This window comes from Sphaeramia orbicularis, chromosome 12 (assembly GCF_902148855.1).
Source record: "Sphaeramia orbicularis chromosome 12, fSphaOr1.1, whole genome shotgun sequence".
NCBI classification, from domain to species: domain Eukaryota; kingdom Metazoa; phylum Chordata; class Actinopteri; order Kurtiformes; family Apogonidae; genus Sphaeramia; species Sphaeramia orbicularis.
Window position 1 is genome coordinate 75,059,966 of NC_043968.1, and position 26,436 is coordinate 75,086,401.

General features: G+C 36.6%; 1 protein-coding gene across 1 annotated transcript; it reads right to left on the minus strand.

Moving 5' to 3' along the window:
• Positions 1-371: 371 nt before the first annotated feature.
• On the minus strand, positions 372-26,436 carry LOC115430444 (protein ERGIC-53-like). Its single transcript, XM_030150453.1, has 13 exons — positions 26,191-26,436; positions 20,850-21,004; positions 18,195-18,302; positions 17,816-17,877; positions 17,403-17,502; positions 15,622-15,745; positions 15,390-15,448; positions 15,089-15,221; positions 14,770-14,957; positions 12,925-13,004; positions 1,890-2,052; positions 1,665-1,789; positions 372-860 (listed from the first exon to the last, which is right to left on the minus strand). The coding sequence occupies exons 1-13, from the start codon at positions 26,408-26,410 to the stop codon at positions 824-826; spliced, it is 1,554 nt and encodes a 517-aa protein (XP_030006313.1). The 5' UTR covers positions 26,411-26,436; the 3' UTR covers positions 372-823.

Sequence of the window (26,436 nt, forward strand, 5' to 3'; positions counted from 1 at the left end):
TTCCAAATATTATAAGTAATAATAGGACACATGCAGAGACCTGTTTACTGCACTATGAATATGGATAATAATCATTTTATCTTAACGGAAAAGTAATGAAGTACTGCACAGCTTTTATTTGTAGTGAAGTGTGTTCATATTGTGTATTAGTACTTTATTAGTATTTATTAAAAGGAATGATCTGAATCACTTCTAACTCCACTGGCTTCTGATATTAAATAGCAAAAAACTCACGTGAAAATCGGCTAAACGTGTTTATAACAGAGGAGTTATTCAGAGTGATGGTTTCCTCCAAATGGATGAGGGTCTGCAGTGTACTTTGTGCTGAACATTTGTCACACTGTAAAAAAAAATCCAAAGACACCACAGAGTACATCGGGTTTTCTGTTTATGGAAATCATTCAGAACGACACGACTCATTCAAAAACAGATCCATGAAACCAGACCAGTTGTTCTTTGGGGTGTCACCACAGTTCAGCATTTATAAAAAAAAAAAAAAAAAAAGAAGAAATTGCACATGTCAAAAACACAGGTTCTTCTGTCTTCAGTTTCAATAAATGGGACTGTGGCAGAGTTTAGCTTTTGATTCAAAAAAATAAAAACTGAATAATCTCAGGAACCAAAAAATACTGTAAGAAATGTCAGAAAATGTTGGAAAATCCAGGATCTGTTTCTCACTGGCATTCATACACAACTCATTACTGATCAAATTAAATCTGCAGTTCATTAAAACAAACTTCTTCAACAAATCAAAGTTTTCAAGTACAATAACTTACAATCAATATAATTCCCTCATTTACATATTTTTAACAGATCCGTTTCATCAAAAGAACTTCTTTGCTGCTGCCTCTTGTTGACTTCTACAAGAGAAAAAAAACACAAAGTATTACAATCATTTCAGTTGCAGAACTACGAAAGATGATTCGGGCTACTGGAAGAAAAAAAAAAAAAAAAGATCCAATATACATTTATTTTTTATTATTATTCTGAGAAAAAATTCAGAATTCTCACATTTTTCTCAGAATTTTGACTTTAATCTTAGAACTAACTTTTTTCTCAAAATTCTGACTTTTTTCCCTCACAATTCTCACTTTTTTCTCAGAATTCTCACTTTTTCTAGAATTTTGACTTTTTTCCTTAGAATTCTCACTTTTTTCCCCTCAGAATTCACTTTTCCCTCAGAATTCTCACTTTTTCCACAGAATTCTCACTTTTTTCCTCAGAATTCTCACTTTTTTCCTCAGAATTCTCACTTTTTTCCCTCAGAATTCTCACTTTTTTCTCAGAGTTCTCACTTTTTCCTCAGAATTCTGACTTTTTTTTCCAGAATTTTGACTTTTTTCCTCAGAATTTTGACTTTATTCTTCAGAATTCTGACTTTTTTCCTCAGAATTCTCACTTTACTCTCAGAATTCTGACTTTTTTTCTCAGAATTTTCACTTTAATCTCAGAATTCTCACTTTTTTCTTTCAGAATTGACTTTAATTACCTCAGACTTCTCACTTTAATCTCAGAATTCTGACTTTTTTTCCTCAGAGTTCTGACGTTTTTTTCTCAGAATAATAACAATAAAAATATACATATAAAGGACCTTATTTTTTTTTCCAGTGGCCCTAATCCTCACACTTGCAGAACCTTGTTAAAATAATTGAAACTGATCTTACTTGTACATGACGTAGCAGAAAAACAGGACTGACTGGACGACTATGAATACTGCGAAGTGTACAGTGGATAAGCAGGAAGGCATGGGGGGCAGTTCAGGGCACTTCACCGCCTTCTCAGCAGGATTCTGCACAAATTCACACAGATTACAGTCACTTCACCACAATATCCTGGTCTCACTCCATTCTCTAGTGAATGTGAACATAGATATGGCATGTGACTGATACCTGGGCGCTCTTCTGGACCAGGTGTTCCATGTCCCTTTTGACTAAGTGCAGATGTTCCTTGATGTCGTTAAAGTGCTGAATGGTCTCGTACGTTCCCATACCGGCTGTGTTACCCTGGTGCTGGATTGAGCTGATCTGTTTCAGTGAGTCGTAGAAGGAGTTTCTGTAAAGGCAGGTTTATGTTTATTCAGCCATGATCCATAACACAGAAAATACAAACAATGAGGCTGATTTTAAGTCAACCGATTTGCTTTACACTGATGCACTCACTTTCTCATGGGAGATTAATGTGAATACATGCTGTTGTGTAGATTTCTTGCTGGTGTTTTTCATGCTGTTGTTACCTCCGTCAAGGAGGTTATGTTTTTGTCGTCATTGGTAGTCTGTTTGTTTGTGTGCAAGATAAGTCAAAAAGTTATGGACGGTTTTGGATGAAAATTTCAGGAAATGTTGATATTGGCACAAGGAACAAATGATTAAATTTTGGTGGTGATCAGGGGTGGGGGGGGGGCACTGATCTGCCTTGGCGGAGGTCTGCACTCTACGAGTGCTTCTAGTTGTTTATATTTTGTTAATGTTATTTTTTTTCTTTTTAAAATTCTTCATTTAATATGTTTTATTTATTCTTATTCTTGTTTTTTCTTTCCGTTTTTTTTTTTTTTTTGCTCAGTTTTACTCAATTCTTGTTCTAGTTATTATAATTATGATTTTTTTTTGTCTATAATTTAGCTTTTTATTCTTCTGTACGACACTGTTTTTAATTGTACAGCTGCTTTATGTCTTTAATCTATTCATGTTTTTTTTATTTTATTTTTATTATTTATTTATTAATTTATATTTTTATTTTTTTTCCCTGTAAGTCGCTTTGGAAAGAAGTGTCTGCCAAATGCATAAATGTAAACGTATTATCATTATAATTATCATCATGGTTGTTTTTGCTACTATTGTTGATATTTTCTTGTGAGGGTCTTCCCCTCTTCACTCTCTCTTTCTCTTTTTCCCCCTTCCTTCTTTTCCCCCCTGTTCCTCTTTGTCAGGTCACACTCATGATAAAGACAGTGGAATATCAAGGGGAGCTTCATATACTTTATGAAGTTTCCCTTGGCAAAGCAAATTTGTTCAGCACAAAAAGGCAGCCAGAGCACCATTCTGCTGTTATGATGGTGGACAAGACAAGTTAAAAAAAAAAAAAAAGTCAATCGACTGAATTATGTTTGGACTGAACAGTCTTAGGCAGAAGCTAAATGCTAATAAATGCCTCATTTACATTCAAATCAAAATCAGTTTTATTCTAAAAATCAAAACAGCAAAAATCATTCCATCTTGTATCCTTCTTTCCAATCCAGTGTTTTGAAAAACCATTACTGAATTGCACATCTTTAAATTTATATCCATGTTATTCCATACTTTAACCCCAATAACAGAAAGACATCTTCTTATACATTTAGCGTCGTTTTGTACAGTAAACACACAAACACCTCTGAAATCATACCTGCTTTCCCGTATCGAAAAGACCTTTTGAAGATGAATACATAGTCAGGGAAAAAATTATTAGACCATCCAAAGTCATCAGAAACAATGGTTATGAAACCAAGTACTAACGCCTGTGTGTATCATGTGACTAAAACACACCGAAAAGAAAACACGGAATGTCTAAAAGCACTGTTTTTATCAGTACAATGCCATAAATATTGATGTAAGAACTGAGGTGATTTTGCTTATTATCAAGAAAACACGGAAAATGGATAGATATCAGCTCTGAAATTAAACTACTATGAGCTATTTTTGTTGTTATCATTATATTTGTCCAAACAAATGTACCTTTAGTTGTACCAGGCACTAAAATGAACAACGAATGGAAGAAAACAAAAGGCGGTCTAATCATTTTTTCCCCTACCATATATACTGAATCAGTGATATTTTAACTGAAAAACATCAGCAGTATGACAGCTTTGAGACTCCAAGTCAGTATCTTTCACTCACATGTCGTTTTCACTGTTTGTGCATTAAACTCACTGTTTGATATCACTGATTTACAGTAACGCAAATTGTCCAAAATTAATCCCTTAATCCCTATTCACCAGAGACTACATGTTCTCAAACTTTAAAAACAGAAAATTACCATCTGATAAAAGAGGTCATGGTTGCAAATTAATCCCTTATAAAAACATGTTCTGATACAGATTACAAGTACAGTGGGTTAAGGAACCGACTGAAGAGCAATGCTATCTGCAACGTGTACGACACTGGATTAAAAAATATGAACACAAATAAAAACTGGAAATTAATGGATTAAGGTGGTCCCTGCTGACATGTGTGCTAAGAGGGGCATAGATTAAAAAAACATGTATACGGAGTTACGTTAGTGCACACAGAGGCTACTACTGGTCCATCAGGAACCTCATCCATCCAGTATTTTTTTTTCGTAAACTCAAACCTGTCTGGGACTTTTTTCCAAAGCTTTTAGCCATGAATGATGGACTTTTTCAGAGGATAAAAAGATGGTCTGACACTTCAGTAATAAAGTATTGAACATATTGCAATGTATCCGTTGGCTTTGTGTATCTAAGCCTGTTTCAGTCACTGTGGAAACCTATACCGTGCATATATGGAAATGAAGGATTATTCTCGTACTCCCAAAACACACATATCTTTGGCAGCCAAAAGAAGCTTGAAAACTCAAGAAAACTAGCACACACATCAGACAAAGCACAAAACATCATTTGCGACCGGGTGTCAAAAAACAGCTCTAGCACCCTTTAATCCTTAGATGCATAAATGGGTCTAAAATGACTCGCTGAGGTTGTTTTCAACTTTTTATTTGTAATAAAAAGTTGCTATTATTTCATATTCCAGGTGTTCCTCAAAAAACATGTTTTGGACATCATTCCATTTAAATTTTGAACTTGCCTTTTATAGATTTTATGAAATTATAGTTTTTGTATTACTAGCCCAAGCCTCCATAAGTGGGTCAAAAATGACCCACATTCATTTTCAATGAAATTTCATCTCAACCATTGATTCATTTTACATTCATTTATTCATTCTACATTCTCCAGCAGGACCAAAGGAGGTGGACCAGACGGTTTACACCTACACCAGCTAGCATCATACACACAGCTGGTCCACAGCAGCATGGGCCCCTGTACTTGACATGGACACCCTAAATTCCAACACCTTTTTCAAGAGTCTAGGGGCCAGACACTCATGCATCACCACTTACAACAAGTTTGATCTGCATGGATGAAATTTCGTATGCATGTGTATTATACATACACTGAACAAAAATATAAATGCCCCACTTTTGTTTTTGCTCCCATTTTTCATGCGCTGAACTCAAAGATCTAAAACTTTTTCTGTGTACACACAAGGTTTATTTCTCTCAAATATTGTTCACAAATCTGTCTAAATTTGTGTTAGTGAACACTTCTTCTTTGCTGAGATAATCCATCCACCTCACAGGTGTGGCATATCAAGATGCTGATTAGACAGCAGGATTTTTGCACAGGTGTGCCTTAGGCTGGCCACAATAAAAGGCCACTCCAAAATGTGCAGTTTTATCACACAGCACAATACCACAGATGTCACAAGTTTTGAGGGAATATGCAGTTGGCATGCTGACTTCAGGAATCTCCACCAGAGCTTTTGCCTGTGAATTGAATGTTCATTTCTCTACCATAAGCCATCTCCAAAGCTGTTTCAGAGAATTCATGAAGAAGACTGTGTGAGGAAAATGGTGGTCACACCAAATACTGACTGGTTTTCTGACCCCCCTGGACCACCCAATACAGTAAAAGTGCACATTTTAGAGTGGCCTTTTATTGTGGCCAGCCTAAATCACACCTGTGCAATAATCCTCCTGTCTAATCAGCATCTTGATATGCCACACCTGTGAGGTGGATGGATTATCTCAGCAAAGGACAAAGGAGAAGTGCTCACTAACACAGATTTAGACAAATTTATGAACAATATTTGACAGAAATAGGCCTTTTGTGTCCATAGAAAAAGTTTTAGATCTTTGAGTTCAGCTCATGAAAAATGGGAGCAAAAACAAAAGTGGTGCGTTTATATTTTTGTTCAGTGTACAATTAGCCTAAGTCTATTAGGTTTAAGGGTCACATGACCTCAACCCAACACAGTCCTCATTATGAAACCCCAAACTGTTGGAAATAACTTACAAAACATGACCCAAACCTCAAAACATATTTTGCTGTCAGATATAGATATAGGCCTACAGTGGGGCGATTCAATAGCACCCCCTAGAAATTCCAAACCTCAGCCCCTGCATGATGTGTGACCAAACCCCCCCCCCCCACACACACACACACACACACACACTTTGGTAGGCATGTGTAACAGCTCTAGGACCCAGACCCTACACCCAACAGGAAGTCTGTCATTTTGATGTTCATATGTTAGCTCATGTTTTTTCATTTCCAGTCTTTGCACGGTTCACAAACACAATACCTTTGGATGATACTGAATAGGAGCATTCTACCCCAAATGCACCTGATCATCACTGCAGCTTTACTATAATTTGTTTTTAGCTCACAGACTGAAAACTACTGGTCAGATTCACTTCAAATTTTATATGTATCTTCCTTAGGACTATGTCTACAAAGTTTGTCCACAGTTTTGAGACATTTTGATTTCTGAATTTCTGAAATATTAAAAATTTGCCTTTACTTATAACGGTCCATATTTTTATGGTTTATAACATGTAAATGGTTACAGATATCAATACAGTTACTATTGAGCACTGATAGGAAGTCATATATGGACTTTCATTTAATTAGCTGAGTTCTCCTCCAGTGGATGTACCACCCACTTCTATTGGGAGATTAATCTCTTAACATTTATTAACATTAACATTTAACATTTATTCTTAATTAAACATGCCTGTGAGATGCAGGGACACTGGTCCTATTTCAACGTGACAACATGACTCTTGTAAATATACATGCAACTTTTAATTGGCGTGTTATCTGCATACATTATAAGCTTTTCACTTGTACAGTCACGGAAAAAATTATTAGACCATCAAAAGTCATCAAAAACAATGGTTATGCAATCCAGTACCAACTCCTGTGTGTATCATGTGACTAAAACACACAGAAAAGAAAACATAGAATGTCTAAAAGCACTGTTTTTGTCAGTACAATGCCATAGCTACTGATGTAAGAACTGAAGCAATTTTGCTTATTATCAAGAAAACATGGAAAATGGATAGATATCAGCTCTGAAGGTAAACTACTATGAGCTATTTTTGTTGTTATCATTATATTTGTCCAAACAAATGTATCATTAGTTTTACCAGGCATTAAAATGAACAAGAAATTGAAGAAAACAAGGGGCTGTCAAATAAATTTTTTCCACAACTTTACGTTCACACCATCAAATACCATGCACTGGAGGTTAGGGTTATGTGAACTGCAGATCTTGCTGTAAATTAACACGCGATCAAATGGTATTGAATAACACACGAAAGGTGGACAATACATACGTATAGCACGCTAAATGCCATAAGAACCGGCGTGACATACAACGCGATTTCATTAGATCACTCTCCCTATTTTTATAATTATTGTAATGTGATGTTACTAGGTCTTCCATTAAACATCCCATTGAAATGTGGCTTCTTTAACTAATGCCATTATCTGATGTAAACACTTTCAATTTATTTAGTAAATGAAATTAAAAAAACATGGAAACAAGCTTCAAAGGACACTAAGGATTTCTAATGCACTAATCTAATGCACAGGATCATATTTCTCCACAAAATGTCATTTCCTAAAGTTGATTACTTACAGAAAAGGAGCAATAAGTTTCTCTTATCATCTTAAACTGGTCTAAGACGATTAGAAAAGAAATAAAAAAAAAGGACTGAACAAATGAAGGAATTCCAGCAGCATAAGCAGGAAGGCCTCGAGGGGGGATTGAGACAAGAACCAATTGGAGGGAAACCATGTTTTGCCTGTGTATGACAGATGTATTTAAAGACTCCTAATCTGATAAGGACAAAATGGTGCTAAGATGTGGCCTTTTCTTGCCTTGCCACATGGCTACGGTCTGAAACGATGGACAAGGATGACATATAAACAAAATCTAATTTATTTCAGAGAGAGGGGAAAAAATCTCCCTTGAGAAAGTAAGTGAGCATTTATTAAAGCCTAAATCTAATCTTCATCTGCTACAAGTGACCTATTTATGAGCAGAAAGCCTTCCTTGGATATTCACAGAGTCAAAGATGAGGTCATATCATAAAGTCTGAGTTAAAAGGCCAGTCAGGATAAACCCAGTGCTTAATCTATAAAATAATACAGATCAGTCTCTCACATTAGCACATTTACACCCGTCACTGCCGAGTACCACCTGATCTTCTAATGTTGGCAGCCTGCCAACATGCCTGATTAAAATTAATTAATCTTCACTGACACTCTGTCTTTCCCTGCCCTCTGTAGGATACAGTTAATGTACAGCAGCCTTTATTAGCAAAGAAGACTTTGGGAAGTGAGAGTCTGGGTCAACAATGGAATCAAGAGAAAATCTTGTATGCAAAATATAATTTGAAACAATGTCCTGTTGGATTTAGGCCATAGAAACAGCTTGGTTCTTTTATGATAGAAGAGATTAATGTTATATAAAATAAAGGCTGTAATATCTTGAGATTCTGATTAAGTCATAATGCAGATGGTGTGACTAAATTAAAGATGCTCCAGTGTCAGGGCAAATTTGATTTGACATATAGCAGGAGTACAGATATTTTATTTGGTTTTGTAAGAGACGGAGGTTCCTCGGCTCAAAAGCTCAAAGACTCTTAAATATAATCGCGCTGTTAAAATCAAATCACAAATCAGATGTTGGCCTGCTATAGAGGTGAAGTCCTGCTCCTTCTGATGTGCCACATGTAGGGGTGTAATGGTGCAGAAATATTTCAGTTCGGTATGTTTTCGTGACAGTGAAGGAGACCAGTGGGGGGGGGGGGGGGGGGGGGGGATGCACTCCGTAACTACCTGTAACAGGACATTTCTACAAAATATTGTTCACTCATTTGTGCATTAACAGGCACCCCACACGTATTTTTGAATGTTCATGTATAAAAAGCATAATTCCATTGTGGATTCTGATTGACTGCGCTGCATTTGAAGCTGTAGTAAAATAAAACACATATCGTTAGCCTCATAGTAGTAGTCATATTTTTTTAATGCCATAGCCAATGATGGAAAATGAATCAACGATGTTAGGCGAGCAAAGTTATGCAGATGACACAATTTGGCCAAAAATATGACTTAAGCAATTATTCTACGAGGCCAACGATACATTGAAGTACTGTAAAGAAAGTCATACTAATAACACTACTATTACTCCTACTACTCTGACTCTTACTACTACTACTATTACTACCAATAACAACAATAATAAAAATAATAATAATATCATCTATTCACTGTTTTCAGACATGGTGTAGAGAACTGAAACTTTGTAAGTGCATACAGATGTAAATATTCCTGTAATGTTACTGTCACCTAAAGTAAAGAAGATAAGGAGGTTGCTTTGAACAACTAAAGTACACTTTTCCAAAGTCTAACAGTCTGATACCAGACACAGGAGACTTTGACCTACTCAACCACAACTTCAACCATTTGCACAAGTAATGGTGATATCCAGATAAATGGGAAAATCAGCCCAGTCTTTTCATATGCTCTCCACTGCGAATGTTTGACAACCACTGTGCTAAATGGTGCTGAAGAACTACCAGGGCTCCCACTCTTTCCATGAAATTATTTTCCAGGACATTTTCAGTTGCTACAGAGACAAGTTATCAGGTCATGCACTAATCCATTCCCCTGTCCCCGTCATTCTTTGGAAGTGTTCTTTTCTACAGTTGCAACTTGCATTTACTCAGACTGTTTCTATGTTTATTACTCAGACATGTGATGTGCAGGCTACGGCTATAATTTATCTATGAAAAATAATTATGGCAAATGCATGACAGAATAATTGCAAACACACCCACAGATTACAGCGGAGCACTTCATGAGCCTGACAAACTGGAGTTAGAATGTTCAAACGGACAATTCCCAACTCAACTTTCTCTTCTCTCTTACTTTCTCTCCTGTGCTTCCCCTAAAAATATCTGTATAGTTTCAATAAATCACTGAAACACTATTTTCTTTGTTTCATCTCAGTTTAGGCAAACACGGTCACAAGGCAGGGGGAGGAGACATAATTTTCCAGGATAACTTAACCGTTTCCCGGACATTTGACATTTTTTTCCCATTTTCCATATGTTTTCCCTGACTGGAAAATTGGTCAATGATTTTCCAGGTTTTCCAGGATGTGTGGGAACACTGACTACACTAGTTGGCATAAAGAAGTTCTTTAAAAAATAAGTTAGTGCTTTGATATTGCTGTGTCTATTTTACAAGACCTCGCAGGTCTATGTTGTGAGTGTTTTAATAAAGCAGTGAGCCACTCTAGTCCATGGTTTACAGTGATGTTCTAACAGCTTAGGGAAGTGTTTTTCAACCTTGGGGTCAGGGCCCCATGTGGGGTCGCCTGGAATTCAAATGGGGTTGCTTAAAATTTCTAATGATTGATAAAAATTTAAAAATAAAACTTAATAAAAAATATATGGTGAGTTAACAGAGACAATCAAAATCCATAAAAGACAAGCTCTGAGTCTGAAACTGAAGCACTGTGGTTCTGTTTATCTGTCAAATGTTCATTGTGGTCAGTTTCAGATGCTGCAGCTCTTTCCATAATTCATAGTTTGAGTTCTTGTTTGTTCAGTATTAATTGTCAGCCTTGTAAATCCAAGCTGGACTGACTGTACATATCCTGACCAAGGAAAATCAAATTCTCCCTTTGTGCAGTAATCTACACCTGGCTTTTCTGCCTCTGTCCACAATAATATACATTATATAGACTAAATGTTGTCTGAAATTAACATTTATTTGCAACATATTATAGCAAACTGTTACATGATCAAAAATAAATTAATTTCAGCAAAAAAAAATGTCTGGGGTCACCAGAAATGTGTGATGTTAAAATGAGGTCATGGGCCAAAAATGGTTGGGACCACTGGCTTAGGGGGTCTGTTACTGCATTGGCCCTTACCCGTTGTAAAACCACTGTCACCCATGACCTCCTGGGCTTATTGCTTTATTAAAACCTACACTGCTGTTGCGTGATCCCAGTGACTAAGCCCTCAAGCATCTCAGGCGATGCAAAAGCCCAAATATGTTAATGACGCTGGATGACATCACACACACACACACACTGTAAGCGTTATAAAATGTGTACACCTCATCAGACTTACTGAAGTTGGTCATTCAAGTCTTGGATGGTGTGCCATGGAGGGCCACACATCATAAAATCTCTTAATCTGTATCATCTCAAAAATCACTAGCATGTCGTGAGAATATATATAAGCTATTTCTAATTTAAGGAGACAAAGATTACACGTGGAAAATATGTTAGTGAGTGACGTGGCCAAAATATAAAAGCAGTGTTTTTTGGCGATATGGTGATCTTTTTCTATGGAGAACAAACAGAGAAATCCATTCATGTTTCTAGTCTATTTGCAAAATAAATAACACTAATCACACCAGAGATTTTCTAATTTATTAAATCATTAATACCTGGCTATTAGATACATAAAATACATTTAATGAAAGAGCTGTGATTGGCAGTGAATAATAACTGCACACATATACTTTTTATTTTTGAGTTACAGAGAAACCATGTGTTTTTTTTATTGTTACTCTGAATGTAAATTTAAGTGGCTGACATGTGGTCTGTGTAAAGGTGGATTTTATGGAGGAATATCATTATTTATTTGCCAGGTGAACTTTGAAAGACAAAGTTAGGCTAAAGATTTTGTACCATAAGAACTACTGAAAATGTCAAATTTTTAGAAAAATGTGCATGTTTTATGTGGCATTTTCCTTTGCAGGAAATTAGGCATTTTAACCCTAAAAGACTAAATATCCACCAATGACCAAAACCATCTACTGATATAAAACGTTTAATAACTTTCAAATCATTAATCCTATCAATCCATGTAAATAATTGGTGTAAAATACACTTTGTCATCTTTTCATGGTCATCAGATATGACCCCGTTGGACATTCAGAGGCTCCATAGTTACCGGGAAAACACCGTCATCTTCTACAACATTGATTCACCAGTAAAATCCATGGAGGTGGATCAAAGTGGATGGACACTTGTTTTTGCATTCAATTAATTTTTCTTAAGTTTTCAATGTTTTCGATGTAATAACCCTCAAAATTTATCTCACCATGATGATTAAAATACATGATCAGTAAATTAAACATGGGAAAATACCAGATTTTCACTGAAAAAATGCAAAACACAGAGTATAATATTAGGATAAATGATGATTAATCACTTGAGAAATGTTAAACAGAGAGAAAAATTAATTTGGGAACTGCCACAAAAGTATGTATGGCTTCATGTCATGACTCACTCACACACATGCAAATGTTCTACTCAGTACTACACTGCAAAGTCAGCATTGCTGTAGCATTACCATTATTTTTTGTTTTAATTCAGAAATGATGGTAAACTGAACCAGACCAGTCTCCAAAACTGCCAACTTGTAGGTGTGGGTATGCGAGTCTACAGCTTACCAAACAGGAACAGATAACCTGCTAAAATGTAATTAATCTCTTTATCACGTCAGCGCCACAAACAGTCACAGAAACAAGTAAAATGGTTTAGAGCTAAGATGGAGGCAGTGTGATGATGATCCCTGTGGATCGGAAGCCTTTAGCAGTAGTGCACGTGCATGTGATGCAGAGTGGACGACGCTGCTGCTGGATTATCAGGCTGGCAAACACCTGTGATGTTGCAGCCACAGCATCCTGAGATTAAATATGATTTGAGGGACTTAACGGGGAGGATTTTCCTTGTTTTTCCTGGAGTATCACAGATCTCTCTTTATGCTTGTTGCAAAAACAACAGCTAGGTTTTGACAGTGATTGAGTGTAAACAGAGGAGTGTTACTTACTTCAGCTCATTCAGGTTTCTGAGGACTTCCTGCTGCGTGGCTACGACAGAGCTCAGCTGCTGACTGGAGGAAGCATCCAACTGAAACACAAACGGAACGGAACAGACTGAGTATTAAACGATTAAAGGTTAATATTTAATAACGCCATCATCAAAAAAACTTCAATTAGTTTTGATAAACCATCATTAAAACCTATCCTCCTACCTATCCTCTTTTCTCCAAAAATCAAACAGTTAATATTCTTTACCGTCTTGTGATCGGTATTATTTGAATGCACCCAAAGTTAGAACTGAATTGGGGAAGCAAGCTTTTAGCTTTGCCGCCCCCTTTGCCCAGAACACCCTTCAAGTAGAGCTGAAAATACCAGAACTCATGTCATTTCAAGCTTTTTGCTCCATCTTACAAACAAGACAGCGAGGGTCAATCGGACAGTGCCTGTGTTTTTCAATTGCTGGGACCTCAACTAAATTTTTGCACTTTATTAACTGCACTTCAAAAAAACTGTCTCACTTTTCTGTTATGACAATATTATTACTGTTTATTTTAATTTATTGTTACTACCTCTCTGTAAAACCTGTTTTCTTTCTTGGCGTGTGCTGCTGACCTCTTGGCCAGGTCTCCCTTGTAAAAGAGTTTTCGATCTCAATGCGATTTTATCTGGTTAAATAAAGGTCTAACAAAAAAATAAAAACCATTTACATCATTAGATGGTGAAAAGCCTTCAAACATTTACAGATTAGACTTTGATTTTATTTTAAGAATTAAAACGGTGAGTAATAAGTTCCCACCATTTCATTACTTTATAGTGTCATTACTCAGGTTGTATCGTTTTAACCCATTTTACACTTATGTTCAAGAAGCATAAAACAGTATTTAGTGTGACCTCCCTTTGCACTTAACATGTCTTTAACCCTTTTAGCTTTTAGTGCAGTCTTTTGTGTCTTTTAAGGCTGTGCACATATTTCCTACATTTTTTTTGTTGCATCTGAAGAGAAATAAATATGAATGCTCTTTTCAACCTTGCAACAACAAAACTAAGGAAGCCTAAGATTTTTTCCACATATCCCACACAAACCTTGGTCTACTTCAGTTGTTTATTTTTTCCTTCCATTTCTAAATCGAACTGTTTAGCTCTCTGCTTTTGTGAAGTTTATTACAACAAAAGGCACATAAACTAGTCAGAGGTTAAAAAAAAAAAAAGAAAGAGAGAGAGAGAGAGAGAGAGAGAGAGAAAAGAGATAAAGATGCAAACCCTCTGAACAAGTCTGGGGGCAGAAATATCAGCTCTAAAATGCTGCTTTATTTTTAGATCGGGACAGGGAAAATCCAGCATTAGGATGAAATAATTTTACAGCTAGAGAAGAAATGCAATGTAATCTACTTCACTGAAATGTTTCATTTAAAATCCACCTTTTGTGAATGTATTTGGTCCCAAGCTTCACAGTCTTTTGGATCCTTGGCAGAATACCCATATATATTTTGCACCTTACTTTTTTATATATTGTATTCTTGCCTTTATAAAACAAAACAATCAAAAACTAGTCTCTTCTTAGATTTGCATGAATCTCACTGATGAGTTACTTTGTTCTCAAAATGGATAATTCATCAAAAGGTAAGGAGTTTGTGTCTCTAAAACTTTTATTCTATGACCTCTCCAAAACTTTGACTTTATATAATTGCATGACAGTTTGTCAGGCCTGGAAAATGAGCTTTTAAACAGACATTTCCATTTTCCATGGCCATGTGAAGTGTGTTTTCAATGAATTCCAACCCTTCTGCAGTGGTCACTGTGAGTATCTAATGTGATCCCTTGTGAGTCAGCATCGGTTGTGTTGACATGTGTACCTGTCCTGAGCCAACATTCGTAGCCTTCTTGGAAACCTCGTCTGTGATGACAGACACATAGCGACGCTGCTCATCCAGGATCATAGCGAGCTGCCGGTGAAGCTGCTTAATCTCCAGGTGGATGCGATTCTGGCCTTCAAACACCTGACGGATCTCCCGATCATTCACACTCTCATACAAGTCTTCAACTGAACAGAAAACACACTTGAGTTAAAAATACAGGCATACAGATTAAACCATTTCAGATGCTGTGAATCAAATATTTGTTCTTAGTTAATTTTCCACAATAAACAGTGACTTTCAGATGTAGAAAACTAACTTGGCTCTCCTTGGACGTCTGGGTGTTCTTTCTGAAACTCCTCTTTCTTTTTGTCCAGCTCTTGCTGAAAATTCTGAAATTCCTCCTGGTACTTGTCCTTCTCTTCTTTGGGAATCTCAGATTCAGGTGGGGGCTTCAATGGGAAAGACAAAAAAACCCTCAGAACTCAGTAGAAGTAGTGCTTAAGCTATATTGTGCACATGCATGGACTCCAGTGCACGCAAAGACACACAGCTACAACCACCTGAATGCCACACACAAGACTGGGAAAGTATTAGGAGCTTTAGGAGAGTGGAGTTACCGGTTGCTGGCCTGGTTCAGTGAGGCTGAATAACAAAAAGGACAGAACATCGTGGTCATCTGAAGGAGAAAAGACGAAAAAAACACACTTTTAAAAAACATTTTTGATCTTCACCATCCTCTATCAAGTCTGTATTTTGAACTGATTGTGTTCAGTCTGAACACTGCAAGAGATTTTTTGTCAACATGAGAAGCAGAGAGGAAGCTGGCATTCACTGACAAAACAACATTACCTGCTAAACCCCCGGTGGCAGCAGAAATACCAAAGAAACCTTCCCTGGGAATAACCATGTTGTCCACCTTTGCACAAAACTCATAGTCCTCTTTGTCAGGAGTGAAACCGTTGTTGATCATCACCTGTAGAGAAAGTGAGAGGGACAGTTGAGCTTCAAACATAATGTGAGTGGAAAAGAATCACTGACTGAAAACTGTCAATGAAACTGAACTTTTCAGATCTTCTCAGTATTAGTCAGTACCTAAACAATTTTTTTCCTCAGTAAAATTAAACTTTCAGCGCTTTTAAGCTATAACATAAGGAGGATAGAAAACGTATTAACTCAAAATCAGGAAATCTGAAAAATCTGTTCCTATCCATCTACCTGCAACTGTTAGAAACATAGGATTGATTTGAAATCTAGAAGGTGGTTAGCATTTGCATGGTGACATAAAAACCATGGGTTAGACATTTTTTCTTGTAAATTAATCAACTTTTTTTTTTTTTTTAAATCATCTTAATGCCCTACTTCAGGAGGGGAGGGCAGCACCTATGCAGTTCTCCAGATCCGAGGAGAGTTAACCTAGCATACATAATTTTGTTGGTGGGGGACACCAGAGGAAAAACTTTGTTGCAGCAGCTCCTAAACTATGGAAAGATCTGCCTTTCCATATCAGACAGGCCTCCTCTGTCTGTTTTTAAATCCCTTCTTAAAACCCACCTTTTCTTCTTGGCTTTCGAAACCATGTGAGATGTTTGAATGTATTATTTTTATTCTATTGTTTTATCTGGTATTGGAATATTGCTCTTATTTTTTGTTGTTTTTAATTGTACAGCTTTTTATGTTTTTTTAATCCATTCTTGTATTTTAATCTTTTATTTTGGTTTTTATTTATTATTCTGTACAGCACTTTGGTCCACCGCAGTTGTTTTAAAGTTCTTTACAAATAAAGTTGGATTGGAAACGCCACACAGAAAGGCCAAGTTTAATCGTACCCTGATGTTTAATAATACATCCCTGTCTTATTGTCCTTAATGTATCAAAATATATGCTGTTACAAAACTTATCACTAACACATAATGATTTTGAGCAAAGTGTCAGATGTTCAAAAATATATAAACATTCCAGCTTGAGGTGGACCTACTACATATAGTGTATATGAAAATATTTTGCATAGCTGTCCAGTGCGACAGCTACAGGGTTGGATTCCCAGTTGTGCCTTTCTGTTTTGAATTTACTTGTTCTTTCCATCCTGTGCAGATTTCCTCCAGTTTACTCCGCCATTAAAAACAAATATACAAAGGTTAGATCTCCTGTCAGAACCCCTGAACACAATAATGATGAAGATCTGGAGTTGGCTCCCAAGTGCATTTGATGGCTGCTCACTGTGCTGGTGCTAATGCTAATGCTAGGTACTATGTGTGTCAGGATCTGTAAAATGCAGAGGCTGAATGCTCCTATGAGGAAAAGACAAGATAAGACAAGATAAGATAAGATAAGATAAGATACGATGTAAGGTAAGAGATGAGATAAGAGGTAAGGTAAGAGATAAAAAAAGGTAAGGTAAGGTAAGGTAAGGTAAGATAAGATAAGAGGTAAGGTGAGATAAGATAAGATAAGATAAGATAATGTAAGGTAAGAGCTAAGATAAGACCACAAATGAAATATAAAAATATATCGAAAGAAGTGAGTTAACCCTTAGCTTTGATCACGCCAAAAGATTAATTGTCAAACTAACATCTTCAAATCCACATAAACACTTTTATGTGAGATGTTCAGCATATCAGTGTGTACTTTACCGTCAGAGTCTTCTTGTAGTATGTTATTTTGGCCCTGACAGGGTATGGTTTGTTGCGGAAGTCTCGTAAACAAGTACCAAGGGCTTGTGTGCTGCCGTCGCTGCATCAAAAACATTTCCAGAGAAAACACAGTTATTGATGTCATTGGAATGGTCAAAGTTTAAGAGAGAAGCGAATAAACACGAATGTCCTCTTGTATGTTTTTATGAACACTTTTATATTTTTGTAAACAATATGAAGAGAATGGCACTGGAAAAGTGATTTAAAGCTTTCACTGGCCCCTGGGAGATTAGGAAATACAGAGGATTATTTACTTTCCAAGCAAATATAATCATATATCCTAATCTTCTTTAAGTTGTTAAAATTTGAGTTGATGATGACATCAGAGCCAAAGCGAAGAAATATTTACTTACTTTTGATGGTCATAAATAAGGTTTCCATTGTTTCCCACAATGAGTATAGCAGGGTTATTTTTCTAGAATGAAGATGTAAAAAACAAAACAAAATACACATTAATCCCCGGAGGCAACTTTTTATTGCTTTAATCTCATTTAATAACATCAATCCAATACCTGAGAAAAAACAACTGACACACATGTACAAAATAAAACTTTAGATCTGTTTTCATGATAGAAAAATGGATATTAGAACTTCGGCAGAGTGACATTAATTCTGTTATGAAAACTAAAAGGACTCTTTCAATATAAGTAAACATGTGCAATTTATAAATATGTGTAATATACAAGTCTGATTCATAATGAGGCTTAGAAGATGTCTGAACTTCACACCAACCTTGCCATCGTTGTCAAAAGAGTCAAAGAACACTCCAACTCCATTCCAGTGGTCGGCAGCACCGTACACTGGACCGTCCAGGCCTTGTGCAGTGGTGAACCACACAGCCTGTCACACACAAAGCACATACGGTTATTTCAGCGTTCTTTAGTGAAGTGCACTGAAGACCGGCCTCTGCAGGGTCCGAAAACCAGCAGCAGTGCTCAGCCCTGTGTTAGAGTCCAGCAGAAAGCCCCCCCCCCCCCCCCCCCCCCCCCCCCCCTCCCCTTCAGAAGGCCATACAGAACACTAGTAGTAGTAGTCGTAGTCTATTTGGCCGTTAATTACTTTAAACAACAAACAAAAACAAAATATCCATTGTTCCACACACAATGCAACCAAAAGGGTTTAGGCTGAGGTAAAGACTTATTTTGCCCAACCCTAAAACAAACAAATAACAAAAACATTTCAGTGGAATCATTGCTAAATATACAACAGAAGAGAATACATATTTAATTTTAATTCAAGTAAATCATGTCCTTATCTCAACTATCAATATTAATCCTAGTCTTTTAAATCAGTATTTTCCTTAGTCAATTCTGAGCTCTATGTTTTTGAATAATAGTTAATTTGTACATCTTTTTAAGAGTTTTAATTGTTTTAGACTGTTTTAATTGATCTTCCAGGCAATTCCAAAGATTACCCCTCTAACGGAAATACATCTACTTTTTTGATTTGTTCTTGCCTGTTGGTGCATAAAAATCTGCATTAGTAATAATTCTTATTGCCTATTTTTGAAGTAAAAAGATAGGATGAATATTTGAATAGTTGTTGTTTCCCCATATTTCTGCACCATAATTTAAGGTATGGAAGGATGATAGAATTATATAGAATAAGACGTGAATATTTATCAAGTGTAGTTCTCATTTTGCCAATTACAGCTATGGTTTTCACTAACACTCAGAACTAAAACAGACTCTAGCACAGTTTTTACCCACAAACGATTAAATGTATCCCCCCACTGACTAAATAACCACTACTTTACTGTTGTATGTACAGTAGTAAAAACAAAAGTTTCAGTGAAAAAAAAACAGCTTCTATAAACCACAGTGGTCGTATTTAGTGTAACCTTCCTTCGACACTTAACATGTCTTTAATCCTTTTGTTCACTTTCTGATTTTTTATTCCAGGTTTCATTCAACACATGCCAGATGTTTCTCAAGGTTTTTGCTGCTTCTTGTCATGGGGTCAGGGGTCACACTAAATACTGACTTTAACCTTTAGAACTAGAGCTGCACAATATATCATTTGAGCATCGACCTCGTGATGTATGTGTGCACAATAGTCACATTGCAGGTCCTGCGATGTTGGAAGCAAATGAACTCAGTGTGTTCTCATCTAATTTCAAGGGTATGTGACACACACTGCACGCAGAGATCCACCAATCACAATCGTTCTTAATCAGTTTGGAGTGAATCACTGGTAACAATACTGAAAAATGAGCAATGAACAAGAGAAAATCACCTTTAATTAAGGCTTGGTGCCAAAAAGAAAAGCAATGTCAGTTATCTGGAGTTATTTCAGCTACAAAAAGGATGAAACTGAAACACATGTTCTGTGTCAGTGTCTTGCACCTGTTGCCACAACGAACACAACTAATTTGTTTGACCATTTACATCGGCATCACACAGCTATTATATCCTCCTGAGTATTTTTTCATATCGCAGGGTTAAAAAAATCCCATTGTCACTTTTTTCCAATATCGTGCAGCCCTATTTAGAACCCATTTAGTTCTGTTTTTTGTGTGTCTTTTAAGGCTGTGCACTAGGGCTAAGAGAAAAAGCAATTTAATCAAAAAATCAAATTTGTAGATCACATTGAGTTTTATTTTTAGAAAATCGATTTTCTTATCAAGCAAAAAATACAGGTATTTTGAATTCGCCAACAACACATCCTTCTGGGTTCCCCTAGTTCTATGAGCTCGAACCCTCCCTCCCCTTCCCCCATGTGAATCACAGAGTAACAACAAACACCAGAGACAACCAGCGGTAGAGAGCAGCTTATTCCCAAGAACGGTTCTATGACTTCAGTCGTTTAGAACTGGTTTGGATTCACAGCATCAGATACAGAACAGGCAAATCCTCGCTGTAAAATATGTGAGGGTGCATGGTGTTACTTTGTTGAAACCAATGACTGCCTTTGCTTTTTTTTTAAACATCCGTCTCAATGCACTTAACTGAAAACAATAAAGTTAATGTTGTTTCAATGTATTTGCAGTCGGCACTTGTGTTCTTTTAAATAGGGGATTGAAAATTGAATTGAAAATCGAGTTTTTCATTAAAAAATCAGATTATTTTTTAGGCCATATCGCCCAGCCCTACTGTGCACATATTTCCTTGCTGTTTCTGAAGAAAAGAGACTACAAAATAAATATGCTTGTTTATTTCAATGTTGTAAAAACAACTAATCTAAAGGACACCTAAAACTTTTGCACAGTACTGTATATTTCTGGACATAATGGTAGCGATGAAGAGTAAACTACAGGGTGGTGCATATAAGACACAGCTAATGATTAAAATTATGGTAAAAATAAATAATAACAGAGATTCAGCAGTATTGATAAGTTGTCTGTGATTGTCAGTCATCTTGTCTGTGATCATCCACACCACTCCTTACCAATCCGTCCGCTCCCATCCTGCCTCTGCCAGACACTCGGAAGGTCACCTCCGCCTCCCAGTGCTCAAAGTTGACTTTGTTTTTTGTCCACACTGAGCCCCTCTGACTCCGGAGTGATGGAGTGATGCGAACCTGGTCTGCACTGGGAATCGCATCTGGAAAGAAGAGGAGAGGTGAATGTAAATGGATTTATCATGTGTTATTAATACTCCATGAAGTGCCAAGATGCCAGTGCATGTTTATCACTGCTAGTCACTCCCACTTCGACCCAAGTGTAAAAACATACAGACCTGTTATCTTGTAATATGTTTATTATTACCCAGCACTACCAGGGTGTGCCGACTGTTTTATCTTTGGCCAAAGCCACAGTAACAGGTTTTGGAGATTTGCACTATCTGGGTTTTTAAAATGTGGATGTTTTCTTTTGCTTCTTTATTTCATGTACCATCTTGAAGTTTTTGGTTGCAAATTGGAATGTTATCTAAAAACGTCACATTGGCTTTTGGAAATGAGTTACTAGGGCTAGAACCGATACAAATTCTTTCATACAAAGGCAATTATAATACACTTTTTGGATTTTTTAAGGCTCAATTTAGCGCTGCAATATCAACAATATGTTGTCATATAAAATAAAACCACAAACAGAAATGATTGAAAGCTGTTGGTACAACTGTATATTCTGACATTAACGGTGTTGCCTTTACATGATGAACCATTTTGAAATGAACTTTTGAGAGGTTGCAAAAAAGAAAATGCAGATTCGATAAACTAGGCTACATCAGGTTTCCAGAAGATGGCGCTGTGGCCTAGATTACATATGGCTGTAATACACAGAGTAGAAGAAGAAGAGTCAATAAGATGTCAGCTGTTGTCATGAGAGTTAAAAGTTCATCTTTATTCAAAAAAGGTGTTTCCATTTCTATTTATGTGCAATAAATGAAAAGAAAAAAATAAAAGCAAAACCACCTCAAGTGAATGTGAAATGGCTTTTTACGATGCAAAATTGAGTCTCTTTTTTAATGTGTTTACATTAATAATTTCTGATATGAAACTTCAAAATGTATATGAAATATGTTTATGGAAACGATATTGACTCCATATTTACTCCATTTGTATTAAAATTTTATAAGAAATGACAATACATGATAGCAAGCCTATTTTCATAATAAGTAGAATCTGAGTAATTTGGTTGGTGCCCAAGCTCTTCTTATGTCACTATTTGTCACCATTTCCAGACAATTTAATAATGGTGGATAAGTGTATATATACTATATAGACATTATTTCTTAAACATTTTCAGCAAATATACCTGAAAAACCTCATACTAGGACCTGGACAAATATTGACTTAACTCAATAAATAGGGGTTGGACTCTCTGAAAATTGTGAAAAAAGCCTAAATTCCAAAAACAACTTTATTCCTCCGGACACATTTCTTTTTCAACAAAAAAAAAGAAAATGCAGCCTGTTTGTTTTGTGTAATATATTAACTGTGCATGTGTTTTTTCAGTCATATATGACATATACATTTTGAATAAACATTGGTCTTCAGACAATCAAAAATCATCCATAATACTGAAAAAGCATTTGGGTCAGGTCAAGGGAACACGCACATCTATGGGAAAAATCAAAGTTTCTCTTATCCTATTCTGTATGCACTCATTTGTTCACTTATTACTGTGATGTATAATAAATGCTTGTGTAAAAAATATTTGACTTGTTTTCTAGACATATTGGTCCTTACATCACAATAGGATTAAGAAACAGTGTCACTACGCCCATTGAAACTGTGTTACTTTAAATCTGTGTCAATAAGTCCAAAAGTTTCCATTACATTTTCCTAAATTTGGACATCAGTGTAGCTTAATATGTTATTTAACACATCAGAGGCAAATTTAAGGGAATTTCCTGTGGGAACCGCATGTTAAGCACTTTGGCGTAAACCTTGTCAAAATCTGTGACATTTTGATGAAACAGCATTACTGAACACATTTTAAAGTATTTTTGGTCAAAAATTTTATTTTATGCAATCATCATCCTTACTATGTTTAAATACTTACAAATACCTACTGAAATATGTGATTGATATATGTTATATATGTACAAAGTAAGAGCCCACTGAACATCAAACATGTAACCATGTCACCACTTGATCTGACCCTTTTTTTGCCCATATTGCTTAATTCTGCCTTGCTATGCTTATTCTCAGGGGTTGTTATGACATTTTTTGGACTGCTGTCAGAATCATGACCCCACTAATATGACCCTGTCTGCCCTGGTGTTGGAATCTCTTACGACACTGACATCTGACACTGACTGGCTGGTCTGACTCTGGTATTGGACTTGAACTTGTATCTCATAAATAAAGAGCATGTTTGAACACTTGTTTTAACATTTTAAGACCTCACAGGTGTAAATCATGCAGCCAGGGGGCCAAATCCTGCCCGCCAAAAAGTCCAATTCAGCCCATGGGGTGAATTTGTGAATTGAAAAAATTACACTGAGGATATTAACAATCCTCCATAAACTCATAGGGTACGTACTGTGTCACCTCAATGCTGCAGTGAAAAAATTACACTGAAGATATTACCAATCAATGATGTCCAAATAATTTTAATTCAGGTTCCACGTACAGACCAATTAGATCTCAAGTGGGTCAGACCAGTAAAATACTATCATAACCTAGAAATTATGACAACTGCAATTTTCTTTGTAAATACATGAAAATGTTTACATTAACAAACTATCCTTTTACAAAAATGGGAATAACCTGAACAAATACAAACAACCTGAAATGTCTTAAGAGAATTAAGTGCAATTTTACCAATATTATACCTGTTACTGAATGTTTTGTGTAATTGTAATGTAATGTCTGACAAACTGAGGCACAATACTGTTAAAATTGCACTTGTTATTCTTAAGACATTTCAAGTTGTTTATGTTACTCAGATTTCTAAGGAAACTTTGTAGATGTAAACATTATTACCTCTGCCAGGAGGTATTGTGATCGCTTTGCTTTGTGTGTTTGCCTGTTTTTTGTGTTTGCAAGATAACTCAAAAGTTATGGACGGATTTTCATGAAATTTTCATGAAATGTTGATACTGGCACAAGGCTCGGGTGATCGGGGGGGTGGGGGATGGGCAGATCTGACTTGGAGGTCTGTGCTCTCCAAGTGCTTTTCTTGTTGTAGTATAATTTTACTTTTTTCACTGTTATTTTACTGGTCCACTTTAGATCACATTAGGGTGAATGTGGCCCCTGAACTAAAATGACTCTGACAACCCTGAATTAACTGATTTACCCTTTTTTTTTTAACCCAAGTTTTGTGTATTTGTAATTGGAATGTCATGTAATGTTTCATAAACTGAGTCAGAAAACGGTTAAAATTGCAGTTGTTATTCTTAAGACATTTCAAGTTGTTTATGTTATTCAGATTTCTAAGGAAACTTTGTAGATCTAAACATTATCATAGTATACGCTAAGTTTACTTTTTTCACTGTTATTTTACTGGTCCACTTTAGATCATATTGGGGTGAATGTGGCCCCTGAACTAAAATGACTTTGACACCCCTGAATTTACCGATTTACCCATGAACTTACAGATCGTGGCCAGTAGTTGGTGTCCTACAGTACTGCAGATGTAGACGGTTTGTAGTGTAATCTAACGGAGCTGTGACTGGTCGTTCATGTCAGTAAATAGACAGGTCCTGACTGTGATGCAAGCATCCAAAGGCCTGTTTAGCGTGAGGAAAGTTCAGTGCCATGTGTTTGAGCTCTGGCTACAGACTAAAGCCTGGAAGTTGTTGTGTTTTTTTAGCAGTCTGACACTGGCTTTTCTTCCATAAACTCACAGGTTACGTACTGTGTCGCCTCAATGCTCCAGTGAAAAATTACACTGAAGATATTCATAATCAATGATGTCAAAATCATTTTAATTCAGGTTCCACATACAGACCAATTGGATCTCAAGACGGTCAGACCAGTCAAATACTATCATAACCTAGAAATAATGACTTTCTTTGCAAAATTACATGAAAATGTTTACATTAACAAACTCTCCTTTAACAAAAAATGTGAATAACCTGAACAAATACAAACAACCTGAAATGTCTTAAGAGAATAAAGTGCAATTTTACCAGTATTATACCTGTTACTAGACGTCTTGTGTATTTGTAATTGCAATGTAATGTAATGTTTCATAAACCGAAGCATAATACTGTTAAAACTGCACTTGTTATTCTGAAGACATTTCAAGTTGTTTATGTTATTCAGATTTCTAAGGAAACTTTGTAGATGTAAACATTATTACCTCCGCCAGGAGGTATTGTGATCGCTTTGCTTAGTGTTTCATGTTTGTGTGTTGGTTTGTTTGTTTGCGTGTTTGCAGGATAACTCAAAAAGTTATGGACGGATTTTCATAAAATTTTCATGAAATGTTGATACTGGCACAAGGCAGAAATGATAACATTTGGTGGTGATTGGGGGGGTGGGGGGTGGGTAGATCTGTCTTGACGGAGGTCTGCGCTCTCCGAGTGCTTTTCTTGTTGTAGTATAATTTTTCTTTTTTCACTGTTATTTTACTGGTCCACTTTAGATCATATTGGGGTGAATGTGGCCTCTGAACTAAAATGACTTTGACACCCCTGAATTAACTGATTTACCCTTTTTTTTTACCCAAGTTTTGTGTATTTGTAATTGTAATGTTTCATAAACTGAGGCATAATACTGTTAAAATTGCATTTGTTATTCTTAAAACATTTCAAGTTGTTTATGTTATTCAGATTTCTAAGGAAACTTTGTAGATGTAAACATTATCGTAGAATAATTGTACTTTTTTCACTGTTATTATTTTACTGGTCATATTGGGGTGAATGTGGCCCCTGAACTAAAATGACTTTGACACCCCTGAATGAACTGATTTACCCATGAACTTACAGATCCTGGCCAGTAGTTGGTGTCCTACAGTACTGCAGATGCAGACGGTTTGTAGTGTAATCTAACGGAGCTGTGACTGGTCGTTCATGTCAGTAAATAGACAGGTCCTGACTGTGATGCACGCATCCAAAGGCCTGTTTAGCGCGAGGAAAGTTCATTGGTGTGTGTTTGGGCTCTGACTGCAGACTAAAGCCTGGAAGTTGTTGTGTTTTTCTAGCACTTTGACACCGGCTTTTCTTCCATAAACTCACAGGCTGTGCACTGTGTCCCCTCAATGCTCCAGTGACCAAAGTGCTCCCTCTTGTCTTTGGGCTTAAATGTCGGTTCCGGTTTCATACTCAGCTTTTTGTTGGGATGTGTACGTGAGGAGCGGCTGGGTGATGTTGACAGCTGGAGCCAAACTTACTTCCAGTGTGGATCCAGAAGGGGATTCCTCCGTCCGTCTGAGCCAGGTGCGGTCCTTTGAAGCTGTATTTGTACTCGAAGCGGCGGTGAGGAGCTTGTTCCGTCGCCGTGCCACCTACGGACACGTCGGCGACGCTGTGTTGAAAGGCGAAGGTTGTGACAAAAGTTAAAATGAAGACTCGAGCGCAGGCAGCCGGGCGCCGCGCGACGGACACCGCCATGTTTCGATCTCACTGCTGACGTAGCG